The following is a 14632-nucleotide window of genomic DNA, read 5'->3' as shown; positions in this document are numbered from 1 at the left end:
TTTAGAGACTATTTTCTCTCCTACTGCTAGATTTTTTTCTGTCCATTACTGGTGACAATGACATGTCTGTAACCCTAAACCTTTCAAAACATTTTCAATTGAAAAGCCACAGGCATTTGTTTGCAAATAAAGAAGTTAGAATAAAATAAGATCCTGAAGTCAGGAGGGGAAGGATAGTGCTGCAAGGTGAAATCTTCTCCCTTCTAGGTAAAGTCCTACCCTATCTTGATCTCCTCCTTCTCCCACCTCTAGTTTATCAAGCCCACATACAACCAATCATCAGAAAATGAGAAATGAGAATTCGCTGCCATTAACTCACTCCTATCAGCTTCATAATTTTCCAGGAAGAAACTTGAAGTAAACTCCTTTGAATTCCTTTTACCTTTGGGATTTCACAACATTTTTTAGTTAGGGGGAAAACAAAAACACTTCCAAGGGAGTCTACTCTTTCCCTACAAAGTGAGGAAACTGTTTGCTCTGTTAAAAGGTTCTCCTTCAAGGGAAACCCCTTCTCTTTATGTTCACTTCCCGCCTGAAGCCCACCCTGACACCCTGGTTTTTGCACCTGGCTTCTCCACCTGCCTCCACACTTGCAGGCTCACTGGAAGCTGCAGCAGTGACAGGCAAGCACTGCAAAGCTCCGTTGGTAGAGGACAGCAAAGCAGAGAGCTTGGCTGTTTCACAGCCATTATGCAAGACGCAGCAACCAGTACTTGGGGAAGTGGAAGCGCGTGCCGGCAGCCCGGAACAACGCTGGCTCCTGAGCTGAAACTGAGGATTGCTTTAAAAGCCACTGCCCCAACAAGCCTACCCATGCCTTGGTCCATTTGAGGATGAAGTAAGGGCAAACCAAAGGCACCCTGTTTCTCTGCCCTCCGACCGTGCCCATCCTACATGCAAACACCAAAGCAAAGGCACCCTTCCTCCCCAGCAGTCCAAGTCTCTTACCTTCCACTTCTTCTTCATCACATACATGTTTAAGGAAGGAAGCCCCTCTATCCAGTACTGCCTCGTCCTCCATCCTATAGTAATAGAAAAGAAAAAAGGAATGCTCAGACTTCTCCTGGAGTGAGCTGTTTGAACCAGCCCAGGTCCTGGGCAGGTTAACTTGCAAGCTGTTGCTCATGTTCCTGTGGGCACTCCTGTCCTCCTTCCAGTGCCTGCTGTTCCTTCATAGAGCTCCTTTCACATGGCGCTTGCTTTAAGCTGGCCTCACGTAGCTCCAGTTCTGACCTTGAGAGGACATCAGTGGTGACAGGTGTGAACAAGGTAATCCCAGTTACAAGTCTTTGGGGGCTTTCCTGCTTCTCGTGTCTGGCTTTTTTCCCCCTTCTCCTTTTCCAAGCAGCACAGCCACACGGGCAGGCTTGGGGCTGTCTGTGCAAGGGCCAAGAGCTGGTGGGACTGCAGCTGCCTTTGGTGCTGCCCTGGCAGGCACAGGGAGGCGAGCAGGCACACCCCACACGGACCCAGCCCAGACTCCAGCCAGCCCCTGAGAGCAGCCCAGCACAGCACAGCACAGCACACTTGTCTGCTGGGAGCCCAGCTTTGTGTCACATGCTGGCCTTACAGAAATCTGACATATGAGGATTATCCCGAGACCAAGCTACAGTAAGTCAGATCATCACAGCAGTCATTTATGTGTGTCACCCATTCATTCATCCATTTGGGGAAGGGTTTTAGTGGCTGCTGTCCTTCCCCTCCCCTTTTCTCTCCACCTCTGATGTGCCTCTGTGGACAGCAGAGACTCCTAATTCCACTTCTGCCATCACCGTGCCTCCGCAGAGCTGCCTGGAGCTCCTGCTGTGTTCCCCCACAGAACCAGACCCCGCCTGTGCTCCCAGGGCACATCTGCAAATCCACTCTCGACAAGCAAATACAAAAATAATAAAATAATAATAATAAACAAAATTGGAACTGTGTTAAATAATCTCCTTACAGGCTAAGTACACATTTGCTGCTCACTACTGGGCAGTCGCCATGGGAGCTTTCTATCTTAATACAACTGGGACCAAGCTGGTAACCTGTTTTCATACCAAAAATAAGGGATAGCACTACACCTTTCCCTTATATTCCCTCTGAGGAAAAGGGACAATCCCGGTTCAGAGTGAGACACGAGGCCTTCAAAACTTCTTCCCATCTATATTGCTTCCATTCAAGATTCTCTGAGAGCAGTAGCAGCAAACACTTGTAGATTATCCTAAAGGAATATTCAAATCCAGATAAATACTGAACAGATGAACACCAAGAATTCAGAATGCCTTAGGATGTCTACCTTGCATGCCAATGCCTGGCTACCTAACTGGAAAATAAAGACTCAGCCACAAAAGGAAGTATCAGAGTCCCATTTCAAGAAAGCAGTACCTCAGTAGCCACTCTCCTGCCTCTGCCAAGTTTTCCTCCACTTCAAGCACCTTTATAACCCACTGTTGGCCTCAGCCTCGGCTCTTAGTCCACAGTTCAACTCCAACACAAGTCTCAAACACAGCACAGACAAAAACAATGAAGAAAAAATAGGTCATATTCAAACAGGGTACCAAAGCATATGGAAATACACATTTTTCATTTGTATTATTGGATGGCAGTAAAAAATAAAGTACCGTACCCTGAAATGTATGTGTGCATTGACTCCCAAGCTTAGGTCTAGTCCAAAGCCAGCTCCTCCTTCACACAGGCTGTTTCTGCCTGAATTCCAGGAGCCAGAGGATTTGAGGCAGAAATTTCCCTGAGCTAGGAAAGGTGCCATTCCCCAAGCAGCTGCTGCCGGGTGCAGAGGTGTGGGACGTGCTCCTTGCCAGCACAGCACACCAAGCCAGCACTCAGGCACACACCAACCTCCCCTGAAAACTCCAGCTCACCATTAAATTATTCAGGACTACTTACAAATCTTTTCTAAGGCAACACAAGGGAACATGGATACCTTTGCCCCTATTTGCAACAGCTGTGAAGGCATAACCCCATATTATTTTTATTATTTTTTCCTGCAAAGCAGCACAGTAGCTCCTTGCTATAAACTCAACTGGAAACATCTGGAACAGATGGGACTGGATTTCCAGACCAAACACAAAGCACAGGAGCTTTTTTCCTCTATAAAGTCTGTTCTTATCCTGGCATTCAGCTCCATTCCCTGAGCACACACACATGTCCAGGTGTCTAACACACCTGTGTGTCCCACAGCCCTGCCTAAACACCGTCCCAAGGCCAGCCCCTCCAGCCTAGGCAGCATCAGCCCAGGCATGGAGCAACTGAGAAGCAGCAGTGTGGTAGAGCAGAGAAAGAAAAAGGAAGGGAGCAATTTCCACTGCCTGCAAAGGATACAGTGCTGAGAATCCACCAGTTGCCATCCCCCTGGGAAAATGCCTGCTCATCCTCTCCACGACAGCAGAGCATCCTCCCGAGCACCACCCTGCCAGTGCTGAGCACCCACAGCAGTGGGAATGACCCCCCACACACCCCAACATCACCTTGCCAGCCTGGAATGGCTTTATCACATTTCACAGCCATGCATTTTTAGCTCCAAAGGGTCAGAAAAGTGATCAGCAAGGCTGATGCTTTCCCTGAAGCGTGCATCTGAAGGAGCTGGGGGGTTTAAAGGGCCAGGAATAGAGCTTGGGTCGCCTTGGCACAGTGCCCCAGCTCTAATCCTCAGGAGTTTAGTGATTAGACTCCAAGCACCACCTCCCTTGACTTGGGCTTTTCTGCCCTTCTCAGATTATCACAGGATTTCTGCGGGCCAAAACCTAGCAAGAAAACATCCTTTACCAATTTGCACAGGGAAACTATTTCAGTCCCCTGGAATTTTTCAAATACCGCAAAATGGGAGTTGCAGAAATTAAAAAGGAAAAAAAAAAAGTCATGCAAAACAAGAAAATCTTCCCTTGAGTCTTCAGGGGAAAACTGGCAGACTCCTGTTGGTGAAGCACTGCAGCAAGACCACTATCCCATAAAAGACACACATGGACTGGAGAGAAGAAAGGATGGAAATAAATTCAGGGTCTCTGACAGAGATGTGCCTTTGGTTAAGCCTGCTTTACCAGCTCTTTGTTGGAAGGTAAAGGGGTTTTTAGGCACTTCTTGTTTAGATCCACATCCTCGTGACTGCTGCTGCAACATTTCAGAAACAAACCTAAAAAAAAAAAAAAAATTAAAAAAATCCTGGCTCCTATTTCCAGGGTCTGACAGAATACGCTCCGGTGAAAAACCACAAACTGCTTGAGTAATTGGCCTCTCTGGGCTGATGATTAGATCAGTGCCAAACATTTTTAGAAATGATGTTATGTGTCAATAGGATTTGAACAGGAGTCACGCACGGCCAGCAGCAACTCTGCTCTGCCTGCAAAGCACCGGCAGACTCAGCTCACAGGAATATTCTGCCCAGCTCCTCGGAAAGAACAAGAGCAGTTTAGTACTAGCAGGGACCCCGGGCTTCCTGACGGCTGCGCTCATCTGGCAGCATCTGTTCTGCTCAGCTCACGGTAAGTTCCTGCGGCGGGTCTCTGGCTGCAGCCCCGGCACTCGCACCGCATGGTGCAGGCAGCGCAAAGCGGCGAGCGAGCTCGGAGCTGCCGTGCCCGGCGCGGCTCCGGGCGGAGGGCAGCTCCCCCGGGAGATGGAGTGCTGCCACCGCCCGGCTGCTCAGCTGCAGAGCTCAGAGCAGCAGAGAGGGAAAGTGCTGCTTGCCGTAAATAAAGCACTGATGTGGCAACACGAGATGTTGCACCGAGTTACAGCTCGCCGGAGTGAAGAACTGCGTAACAGAGCTGGGGAGCCGGAGGGGAGAGTTACTGCTCACTGATAAGTTTTTACGATTCTGCCCATTTCCAACGGCTTTTGCAATCAGGAAGAGACTCCAGCAAACTCTGAACTGCACAAGGAAAGAGAAACGGAGCCAGTTCCATAACTGAAGCAGCGTAACACAGAGCCGTGAGAAAGTCCCGTTAAAGAGCAGCCCAAGGAGCTGGGGCATGGAGGGGGTCAAGGGCTGGGGGAGGAGGGAGGACTCCGGGTCTCAGATCAGCAGCAGGGCTCCCGATGAGCTGCCAGCCCTCGAGGCGCCGCCCAGCACCAGAGCTGCCCCACAGCTCTGCCAGGCGGCCTGGGGAACCTGGCTGCTCTCCCGGGAAAGCCAAGGGAAGTAGCACCCTCCTGAGTGTGCAGCCAACCACCCCGTGTGCCTCACAGAGCACAGCACCAGGCACCTGCCAAGACTGTTTTCCTCAGGAAACTACTGTGATCAGAGTGGAGTGGGAAGGCATGGATGAGGATGCTGCAGGAGTAAAGGCAAACCCAAGCAAACAGTGGGCAGCATGGGCTGAGCTGTTTGGCAGGTCCCATACCCCACCAGGTTTACCCCTGAATCTATCACATACTGCTCCCCCTCACCACATACCCCCCAAACACAAAAGGGGAGGCTTTGTTCTGGTAGGAAACATCCACAACCCCACACTGCTCCCCACAGGTGTAACCAACACTACTGGTGACACCCAGCATCCTCCAGCCTTCAGCTACAGATGGATCAACCCATATGGATCAGCCAGCCTTGAAGGTTCCTACAGATGGGACCAGGAGCTGAGCAGAGAGAAAAGCCACCCAAAGCTTCCCTGCCAGTGACACCCAGTGCCCTCACCAAGCCACCCAGGTTAGATGCCCAGGGTGTGTGGGTACCTGTGTGCACACACATCCCAAAAGGAACGAGTCAGCAAGCCAAACAGGCTGCTTCTGTCAGGGGAGACAGAGTTCACATTATTTCTTCTCTCTGCAGCCTGCGAAGCATTCAGACACTGCAATTGTAGTGGCCAAGTACAGGAAAGCAGGAAGGAGGCTTGGTCCCAGCAGATGCGTGAATAAACAGACCTAATACGAGTGATCCCTTTTAAGGGCCCTGATGTGTTCTGGTTTTCTCACATACTTGCATATGGGCTCTGTCACACAGAAAAAAAAGAGCTTCTGACTATACTCAGCACAGCCTGGTTGATGCACTTTTGGAACATGTTGCCAAATTTATCCTGGATGCATTTTCCCCTGTCAGCTCTCTAAAGCAGCATTTATTTACAAGCTTTCTCAGCAAAAGGCTGTACTCACCCAGAGCAAAGCAGGACAGAATCCTCTGCTTTGCACACAAATAACTTGTACTGTAATATTTATAAATCAAATAAATTCCCAATTAAGTCATCTCATTAGGTGAAATGTTTCCCTCTACAGAGGTGTTCTCAGGGATTGAAATTAAGTCCCATGACAGGATTTAAATAGGAGTCTCAGTTCTTGACTAAATCTTGTTTTCAAAAACCCTTTACAGACAGGAACGTCAAGAACTCTAAATGTTTTATCTCAACTCACAGGTGAAGTCTGTGAGAGCACCTTCCTGAAACCACGATACGAATCATTTGCATTCATGATGGCAAAATAATAAACCATCATTTGGATTTCAATTTTCATCTCCAACAACTTTGGAAGAACTCTTGAAATTGGATATGTTCCAGAAATGAAGCAACTACTAGGAAAAACAATTAGGAGGAAATGAAGTTACAGCTTTCTTCTCAACAAACAATAATGTAACACTATAAAAACACAGGGAAATGTAAGTGGGAGCACTGGGGCAGGTGTAACAGTTGAAGCCTTTGCTTCATTGTGATTAGATGACTTACCATAAAATGCCATGACTATACAAACTGATAAAGTCAGCTGCCTCTTGGGTTTCATTTCCTTCTCCTCAAGGAGAGCACGGAGCTCAAAGTGGGGACTCAGCAAGGAGAAGGCTGCCTTGCACTCAGCTTCATTTGAGAACTGCAGGATCTCAGTCAAGACCCTCTCCAGGACAGGGTGAGCCTCTGCTGCCTGACACATCCACATCCATCTGCTCTAGTTCATGTAGCCACAGCCAGGAAAGGTACAGGGACACCCCGGAAGGAATTGGAGCTTGGTGGGATGGAATCAAATGAGATGAATCCACAGGAAGAAGTGATTCTGGACTGCAAATATTATAAATCTGTTTGAGGATAATATAAACCACACATTTTTGTAGTTTTCCACAATGGATGAAATAGAAATCACAAAAAAAAAAAAAGCTTTCTCTAGAGGCAGAGTGGCGTCAGGTTTTAAATCCATAAGCAGTAGTGGATTTTTCTTCAAAATTATTATTTCAAGCCAGCCTGTGGCATCTGATCTATTTTTGGCTTTTTATTACCGTGACAATGTCATGTCCTGCAATATTTTTGTTACAGTTCTATGCCTGAGAGGCAACTTCTTATGTGACCGTGTGTCTATCTGGAACCAGTGCTGGCTTATACAGCAGCTGCTCCTTGTTCCAGCCTCCTGTAAGGGCTCTTTTTGAGGAATCTGTGACTGAGTGTGCTGTGTCACAGGAGCTACCATGGGCTAAGAACACCTGCAATGTCTCAGGTGTGTATTTCACATCAGCCCAGCTCAGCAGCTGCAGGAAACTTTTCCAGCATCTGCTGCATATTGCCCACCTGGAAGCTCCAAAAGCAAGGCATGGGATGGCTGATCCTGAGGCAAACACCCAGCTAGGAATGAGGATGTTAGTGGGCAGCGTGGTCCCGGGTAAAAGAAAAGGGTTATCTGCAATGGGCGGCGCTGGGTTTAAGTCCATTTCCCACTGAGCAAAGGAACAGGCAGTGTGTACAATGAGGGGTGGGGCAGCACACCACTGGCACACTCACCCAGGGCTGCTTTTCCCCAGGGAAAGCAACCCTGCAGCTCAATCCTGGCTGCCCAGCAAGCAGCCAGCTCCTGCACTTGCCCTCTCCTCTAACTGCTCCGAGGGGGAAAGTTCTCCATAGCAATCACACCACACAAAAGATGTGAGATCAGCCCATAGCTTAATTTCACCTCTGTAATTACAGAGTGAGGCTTTTCCCTTCCCTCAGGCTTCAGACTGTCAAATGCACAACTCCTCGAGCTGAGTATTGTCCCAGCACCACCTTCCCAGCCAGCGCCGAGGTGCTGAAGCCCCTCTAAAAGCATCACAAAGCTCTGGACCACTGATGGTAACATGGGCACAGAGTCTGTGCTGGCTTCCTGCTGGGAGGAGGACAGTCAAGACTCGATCCAACACAATCCTGAGCTCTGACTGGCAGAGGCAGAAAGCCTGGTTGTATAAAACATTTTGGACATATCTGAAGCAGCCAAGGGGACTAATGCACTCTCAGCACTTCCCAGAGTGCAGGCACAGCGTTTCTCATCCAGTTCTTGGCATTCTGAAGCAATATGTAGATTCACACTATGCTGGTTTCAAAAACATAATCCAGCATAAAGGATATTTTTAACATGGATCATTTTGGGAATCTGCTTAACCTCGCGTGGTGTTACACAAGCAGGAATTCTCAAAGTGCACTTATCCCCAGATTATGCAAACTTTACCTGGTTAGCAGAAGACAGTCTCTGTAAAACTGCAATTCCTCCACGTTGGAGCAGCTGCTCCAAAGTAAGAAGGGATGTGATACTGCTTGAGTTCACCTCCAAAGGAGTGTGGGAAGACCACACAGCTGAACAACTAAAACAGACAGGTAAAGCCATCAAACCAAACGCCAGTACACACACAAGACTCAGGCAGAGGAAAGAACTCCAGAACTATTAGACAGGCAAAAAAAAAAAACAAACAGTGGGCTTTGGACCTCATCCTCACTTGAGTGCCCACTGCACATCCAGAAGACTTTATAATGACCATTTCCTGGGGTGATGAGACAAAATCTCAGCTGAGGAAGGTCACTGGCAGTAGTCCTGGTGCATGCATCAAACCCTAATTCAATAATAGTCACTCAAAACTAATGCAAACATGAGAGCCAGAAACACAAACAGCCAGATTTCAAACTAAATGCCCTTCTTGCCCTCACGGGCTGCACTGGGAAGGAAAAAAAAAAACCAAAAAAACCCAAGACCTAGAGAAAAGAAAAAAACCAAAACCAACACACAAAAACCCCACAAAAACACTCCATAAAAACCCCACAAAACCACAAGCCAATGGAAAGCTTGCTGAAGATAAAGTAATGTTTCCTGACAGAAGAGGAGAAGGGGGAGTGAAATGCAAAACCAAGTTATTTTATAACTGGAGACTAAGCTGAAAAAAAGAATTTCATCACTTCCACCAATTTAAGCTCCAGTCAGAAAAAAGTCAGACACAGCCCAGAGCAGCAGGGACCTGGGTAGCCATTCTGTCTCCCAAGAGTGCGAAGTGCTCAACAGAACTCCAATTACACCAGCACAAGCCTCAGAGCCAGAAGGACACAGGTCCCTCCCAAGTGATACCCACGAGGAACACTAAGCAGAAACACAACTGCAAGTGACAATTCCCTTCTAACAGCCACAGATCCTGCTCTGGAAGAGCATCTGCTGTGCCTTCTGGGGGCTGGGATCAGGCTGCTGGGACAGCCATATACGTGGTCCCTGGCTACCACTAACCATACTTGTACCCAACTTCTGCTCCTCAGAATTTCCCATGGTATCAGAGGGGCAAGCTGGTAGGAAACAGCTGTTCCAGAGCCCTGACAGCCACTATGTGGATATATATAGTGAGATAACTATAGTATAGTGTTATAGGGATGTTGGGATACAGCACAGAACCTACTGCCACGGCCAGTAGCCCACAGAGAGCTCATCCACACGCCTGAGAGTGCCTGCAGAGAAAGCCAAGGGGGTTTTGCACACCAGCACGGAGCAGGGCAGGGAGCAGGAGTGAAGCTGCACCTCCAGTGCCCTTTGCCCCGCACGCAGCGAGCTCGTGAGAGCAGTGTGTGGTGGCTGGAGCCACTTGACACCTCGGCCGGGCGCGTGATGGCAGCGAGGGGCAGGCCCAGCCCGTGATCTTTACACTCGCCCCGCAGCCTAATGAGTCTGCATTAATGAGGGTCTGGCCCAGGGCAGGCGGGGCACATGATCGCGTTCTCACGGCATTAGTCAGCGGACGGAGCGCAGCGCTGCGGGCTCCTTCAGCAGGACACCAGCTCCACGGGAGGAACATGATGCAGCATAAAAGCACAGTGCTATGAGCAGACAACGCATGGTCCTGCATAAAGGAAAGCCATTTAGCAACGTTCCACTCACCTCAGCAGCAAAATGTGTTTGCCTCTGGACTGGCATTTTGCTCCATGGCAGAGTCAGGTTCTGAATTTTGTTCTCAGTGCCCTAAAGTTGGGTTTACTGAATCCTCCAGCCACGGCCAAGAGCACAGAACCCAACTGCTGAGCAGGCAGCTCCCAAGTTTTAACAAGACTGTCCTCTACGTGACATCCATTTAAGGGCAGCTCAAAATAGACTTATTCATATCAGCCTAAAACAAGACTGAAAAAAACAACCGGAGAGCTGAAGAGTAATTTCTTGCCAGAAAGTACTCACAGCTACTTCTTCTGAACTCCTTCCTTGTGACCCATCAATGTTGTCTGGAAGAACAACTTGTGGGACAAAGCTGGTAGGAGCACAGCAATGCTGATAAGCAGCACTGTTGCAGGACGTCCTGTGTCCTCCAAAGTAACCTAAACCCCAGTATAATGGCTACTGAGCTTGGACAAAAGACCAAGCAGACTTCTGCAAGAGAAGAGAAAATGAGATTTTAGCATCAGTCTTCCTTTCAGTGTCTGGAAGACTTCATCTAGGAATGGACTATGAAAAAAAGTCCTTCTCTGGATAGAGAAAACCTAAAAAATGAAGATGACTTTCATCTTCCTTTACCAGAGGAAGGCTACTCAGCCTCCTCTATCACCACTTACACAAGTTTGTCACGGGAATGAGCTCCTCTCTCTCCATGGCAGTTGGCTCCTTCTGACTCCAGATCATTAGTCCAATAAACATGAACTTCGCAGGTATTCTTCAAATGTTCCCTTCAGATTTCTCATATGTCTGTACAGCTCAGCCCTTTACCCATTGGGGTTTGAAGCCATCCATGCGCAAACACTACAAAATATATTTTTTATAGGTCCCACATTCTCTCTCCTCTTTTTCCAGAGCGCTGTATAAAGCAAGAGTTGCTATTTCTGTTTTAGGAACTCTAAACTCCAAGGCATCCTCAAGAACCACAGCACATATAACATTCTGCTGCTCTGTCTGGGGTACAGCCAATTTTCTTCTCAGTATCTAGCACGGGGCTATGGTTTGGATTTGTGCTGGAAACACACAATCCAGGAATGGGAATTCACAGACATTGTAGTTACTTGCTGTGGCAGCGAGCAAGCGGTGGTGCAGCGCTTGGTTGCCCGCTGGGGTTAAATCAGGACAGTCCTTTTTGGCGTCCAGCACAGGGCACAAAGGTTCAGAATAACGGCAGATTTGATTGGAATGTGCTAGGTGGAACTTGCAGCTGTCAGAGCTGCATGGGCACTAATCAGCTGCCTTGCCATGGGCACGCCCGCCTGGCTGCGTGTGGCGCCCGGAGCTCGTCGGGGGCAGCTTTTGCTTTCGGTGCTCGCCGTGGTGCTTATCAGGCTGCTCTGCTGGGCCTGGGAATGCTCTGATAGCAGCAACAACGACCTGCCTGGGCTGCTGGGGGCCAGAGCAGGGCTGCTGCCCTCTGCCCTGGGCAGGCTGCAGCTCCAGCAGGAGCTGAGCCCACAGGCTGTGACCTGGGCATGACACCCCACAGGATAACTCCAGGCTGGAGAAGGGACATCTCAAAGCATCTGGCCAGCCCATGCTGCAGCAGGTACACCTTGAAGCATCAGTGGCTGTGCCTGAGGACATGCTGGAGCACCTCGCAGCTCTTGTCCATTACCCACCACCTGCTTGCATCCTCTTTTCCACATGCACCTGCTTAGAACACTGGAGGCAGCCATTCTTTCAGAAGAAGCCTTGGGAAAACAACTTTCTGTAACAAAGGTGCCTGAGGTGGTTTGCTTTGGCAATAGATATTCATAAACACACAATTCACAACAGGATTAAAGCAGCTTTCACACTCCATTTTTAAGCTGTCAGGGCCACCATGGCTGAGCCCAGACACGGCCATTAGTCATGCATTTCTTGAAGACACCTGTTAACAAAGAATGGCTTTATCCCCAGCACCTAATTGCAACACGGCTGTTTAAAGGTAAACGGGAAATGGGCTATGGTAATATTAAATCCCAGTTATCTGCATCCATTATCTTGCATTTTTTTATTGCTAAGCGGAATGACTGGTCTGGGAACAGAGCCAGAAAAGTTGGGCTGATACCACAGTTCAAGACTTCATAGATATTTCTGAGAATTACAAGTTAAGGGTCACATCCAGAACTGAACTGACCTTTCCATAAAAACCTGCAGGTACCTCCACTGAGTTACAAGTCGAGCCTTTCCAGGAAAGCAGAGCTGTTGGCAGCCCAAGGCATCCCTGAACCAAGAATACTTAAAGCAAAGGTGTCGTATTCATTGCTTACAATTAAAAAGGCAGAAATAAGTTTGTTCAAGAAGTGTGGCTCCATTCATAGAAAAGCTATTACAGAAACTTTCAGAGTTCACAGCAATCTCTACACCCCCACATTTCTGAAAATTCAGGGGACATCCAGGTTACTTGCTGGGAGAGACATTTTGAGCATGATGAGCTTAAGTTGTTTTTTTTCAATGCTTTTTAACAAATTAAGTTGCATAGCTAATGTTCAGTGAACTGGGCTCTTTCAGCTTGATCTTTAATTCAAGTAATTATTTTAAAAGCTGGAGACACGATCTCAGTTTACTCAGTCTCTGGAGAGGATTCTGACACTGGAACACACAGTTGGGGTTTTTTCACAGGCTTGTTTTGCAGAATATTCCCTTTCAACAAAATTTATACACTGTATTCCTGGCAAAGGGAGGAGAGCAGTGATCCAAGCAAAACTTTGGAAATGCAGAGTTCTTCCTTTTGCAGCGATTCCTGCCATTTCACTGTTCTGTTCACAGGTCCAGAGTGTCCATCCCATGTTAAATTACAGTACAAGGCTGGCAGTTCCATACCTGCTGCTTCAAGTTCCACTGCAAAGAGGAGCAAGCCATGAGGCTGAGCAGTCAGAGCATCCTGGCTGGAGCTGCGTGCCCACAAGAGCTGAGCAAGGGTGCCTGGGCTTGCCTTGCCAACAAAGCACGGGCCTAAGCCCACGCTCGAGCCCAGGCTTGCTCACATTCCTTCCATGCTAGCAGGCTCCCAGGCTCAACTCAGAGCACTGCCAAGGTGGCAACACAGAGCCCAGCAGGCCCCAAGACCAGCAAGGTGCCACGTACAAACCAGAACCCTCCAGAGTGCCATGGCTGGAACCATGCACCCACCTCATCAGCACAGTGCAAAACCTCTTCCCCAGGCACAGGAAAGCCCCATGGACACAAAAGGACACAGAAAGCCTTCTCCAAGCTTGTATGGCATGGGAGACAGCCTGCCTTTGCTTCTAAAGCCCAAGTCCAGAATAGACATTGATCATTCACCACTGATTAAAAGGGAGAAACATACTCTTACCCAAGTGAGAAGCACTCACAATTATAGGGAATCACTGCATATATCACGTTCCAGTAGAAGCAATTCTTGCTCTTAGGTGACAATAATCTCTTTTCCATGCACATTCCAGTGATGTGCCAATAACAGGACAGATATATAAACCCACTCTGAAATGGAGAGCATTGCAATATCTATTCAAGGCATTTTTTCCAAAAATTCACTGATTCATCCAACAGGTGAACTGGGACTGAAAAGACAAGCTAGGCAGGTAGACAAATGATGGCTCCAAGTTCATTCCAACTCAACCCTAAATTGTTATCCTATTCTACAGCCTCTAACACCACCTTTCAAGTGCCTATCAAAGATGAACTCACGACTTTGCACTGGTCTTTCACTGATTTCCAACCCCACCCTGCAAGCAGCTCATGGCTGCAATCCAGACTTTGTCCCTGCACCCCTCTGGCCCCATTTGATGAATTCTCCCCCCACACTGTCCTATCTCAGCACACATTTCTTCTGTTCATGCTCATACAGGACTCACCCCATCATAGCACTTTGTCATGGCCTTAAAGGCCAACGAGTTGAATTGCCTCAAGGCCAGAAATCCCTATGCTGGTGTTTTGTGGGACTAAGGCAACAGCTGCACATCTCCAACCTTTCTTGCTGCACTGACACAGGTGTTACTGCACTGAAACTCCACCATCAGCACCACAAACACGTCCAGCACTGCTCCCAGGGAATGCCACACTGACACTTCCAGTGGGACAATGCTGCTCACCTAAGAGATCATGAGATGCCCAACAATGGCTGTGGAGCACACGCTGGCTTGCCGTGCCATCGGCACTCTGGAACGGAGCTTTGCTGGGGACACAGAGAACAAAGCCCCATCTATTTCCCTGGGGATGACTGCTCCTGCCCACCAGGACACACAGGCAGCTCTGTTGAGCAGGGCTGCTGTCCTGAGCCGTGCTCTCTGTCTGCTGAATGCACAAAGTGTCAGCCAGGGAAGTGATCTCAGTCTAGACAAATTTATCAAGAATTTAGGTAACATCTGCTTCCAGATGACCACATTTGCCAACTCTGAGACCTCAGCAAAACGTGCAGGTCCAATTCCTATGTATAAGAAATACACTTCAATTCCTGTGCAACAGACAGGTTTGATGTGCTCAAATGCCACTTTTCCTTGAGCTACTGAGCAACTATTTCCAGCTTCATTTTAAACAATCTCATATTTAGCAGCCTGATGGAAAG

General features: G+C 48.4%; 1 protein-coding gene across 11 annotated transcripts in view; it reads right to left on the bottom strand.

Annotated features, from left to right (window-relative positions):
* Positions 1–14632, bottom strand: part of SLC4A4 (solute carrier family 4 member 4) — a 153182-nt gene that overhangs the window by 91568 nt on the left and 46982 nt on the right. For all 11 annotated transcript variants that reach the window (XM_079306348.1, XM_079306351.1, XM_079306352.1 and 8 more), the window contains one exon: positions 949–1022. In XM_079306348.1, coding sequence (XP_079162474.1) covers positions 949–1022 — 74 coding nt within the window. The remainder of the gene's footprint in view (positions 1–948; positions 1023–14632) is intronic.

Source organism: Erithacus rubecula, assembly GCF_903797595.1.
Source record: "Erithacus rubecula genome assembly, chromosome: 5".
Classification (NCBI taxonomy): Eukaryota; Metazoa; Chordata; class Aves; order Passeriformes; family Muscicapidae; genus Erithacus; species Erithacus rubecula.
Note: the sequence above shows the minus strand (reverse complement) of the source record. Positions and strands in the feature narration are given on the sequence as shown.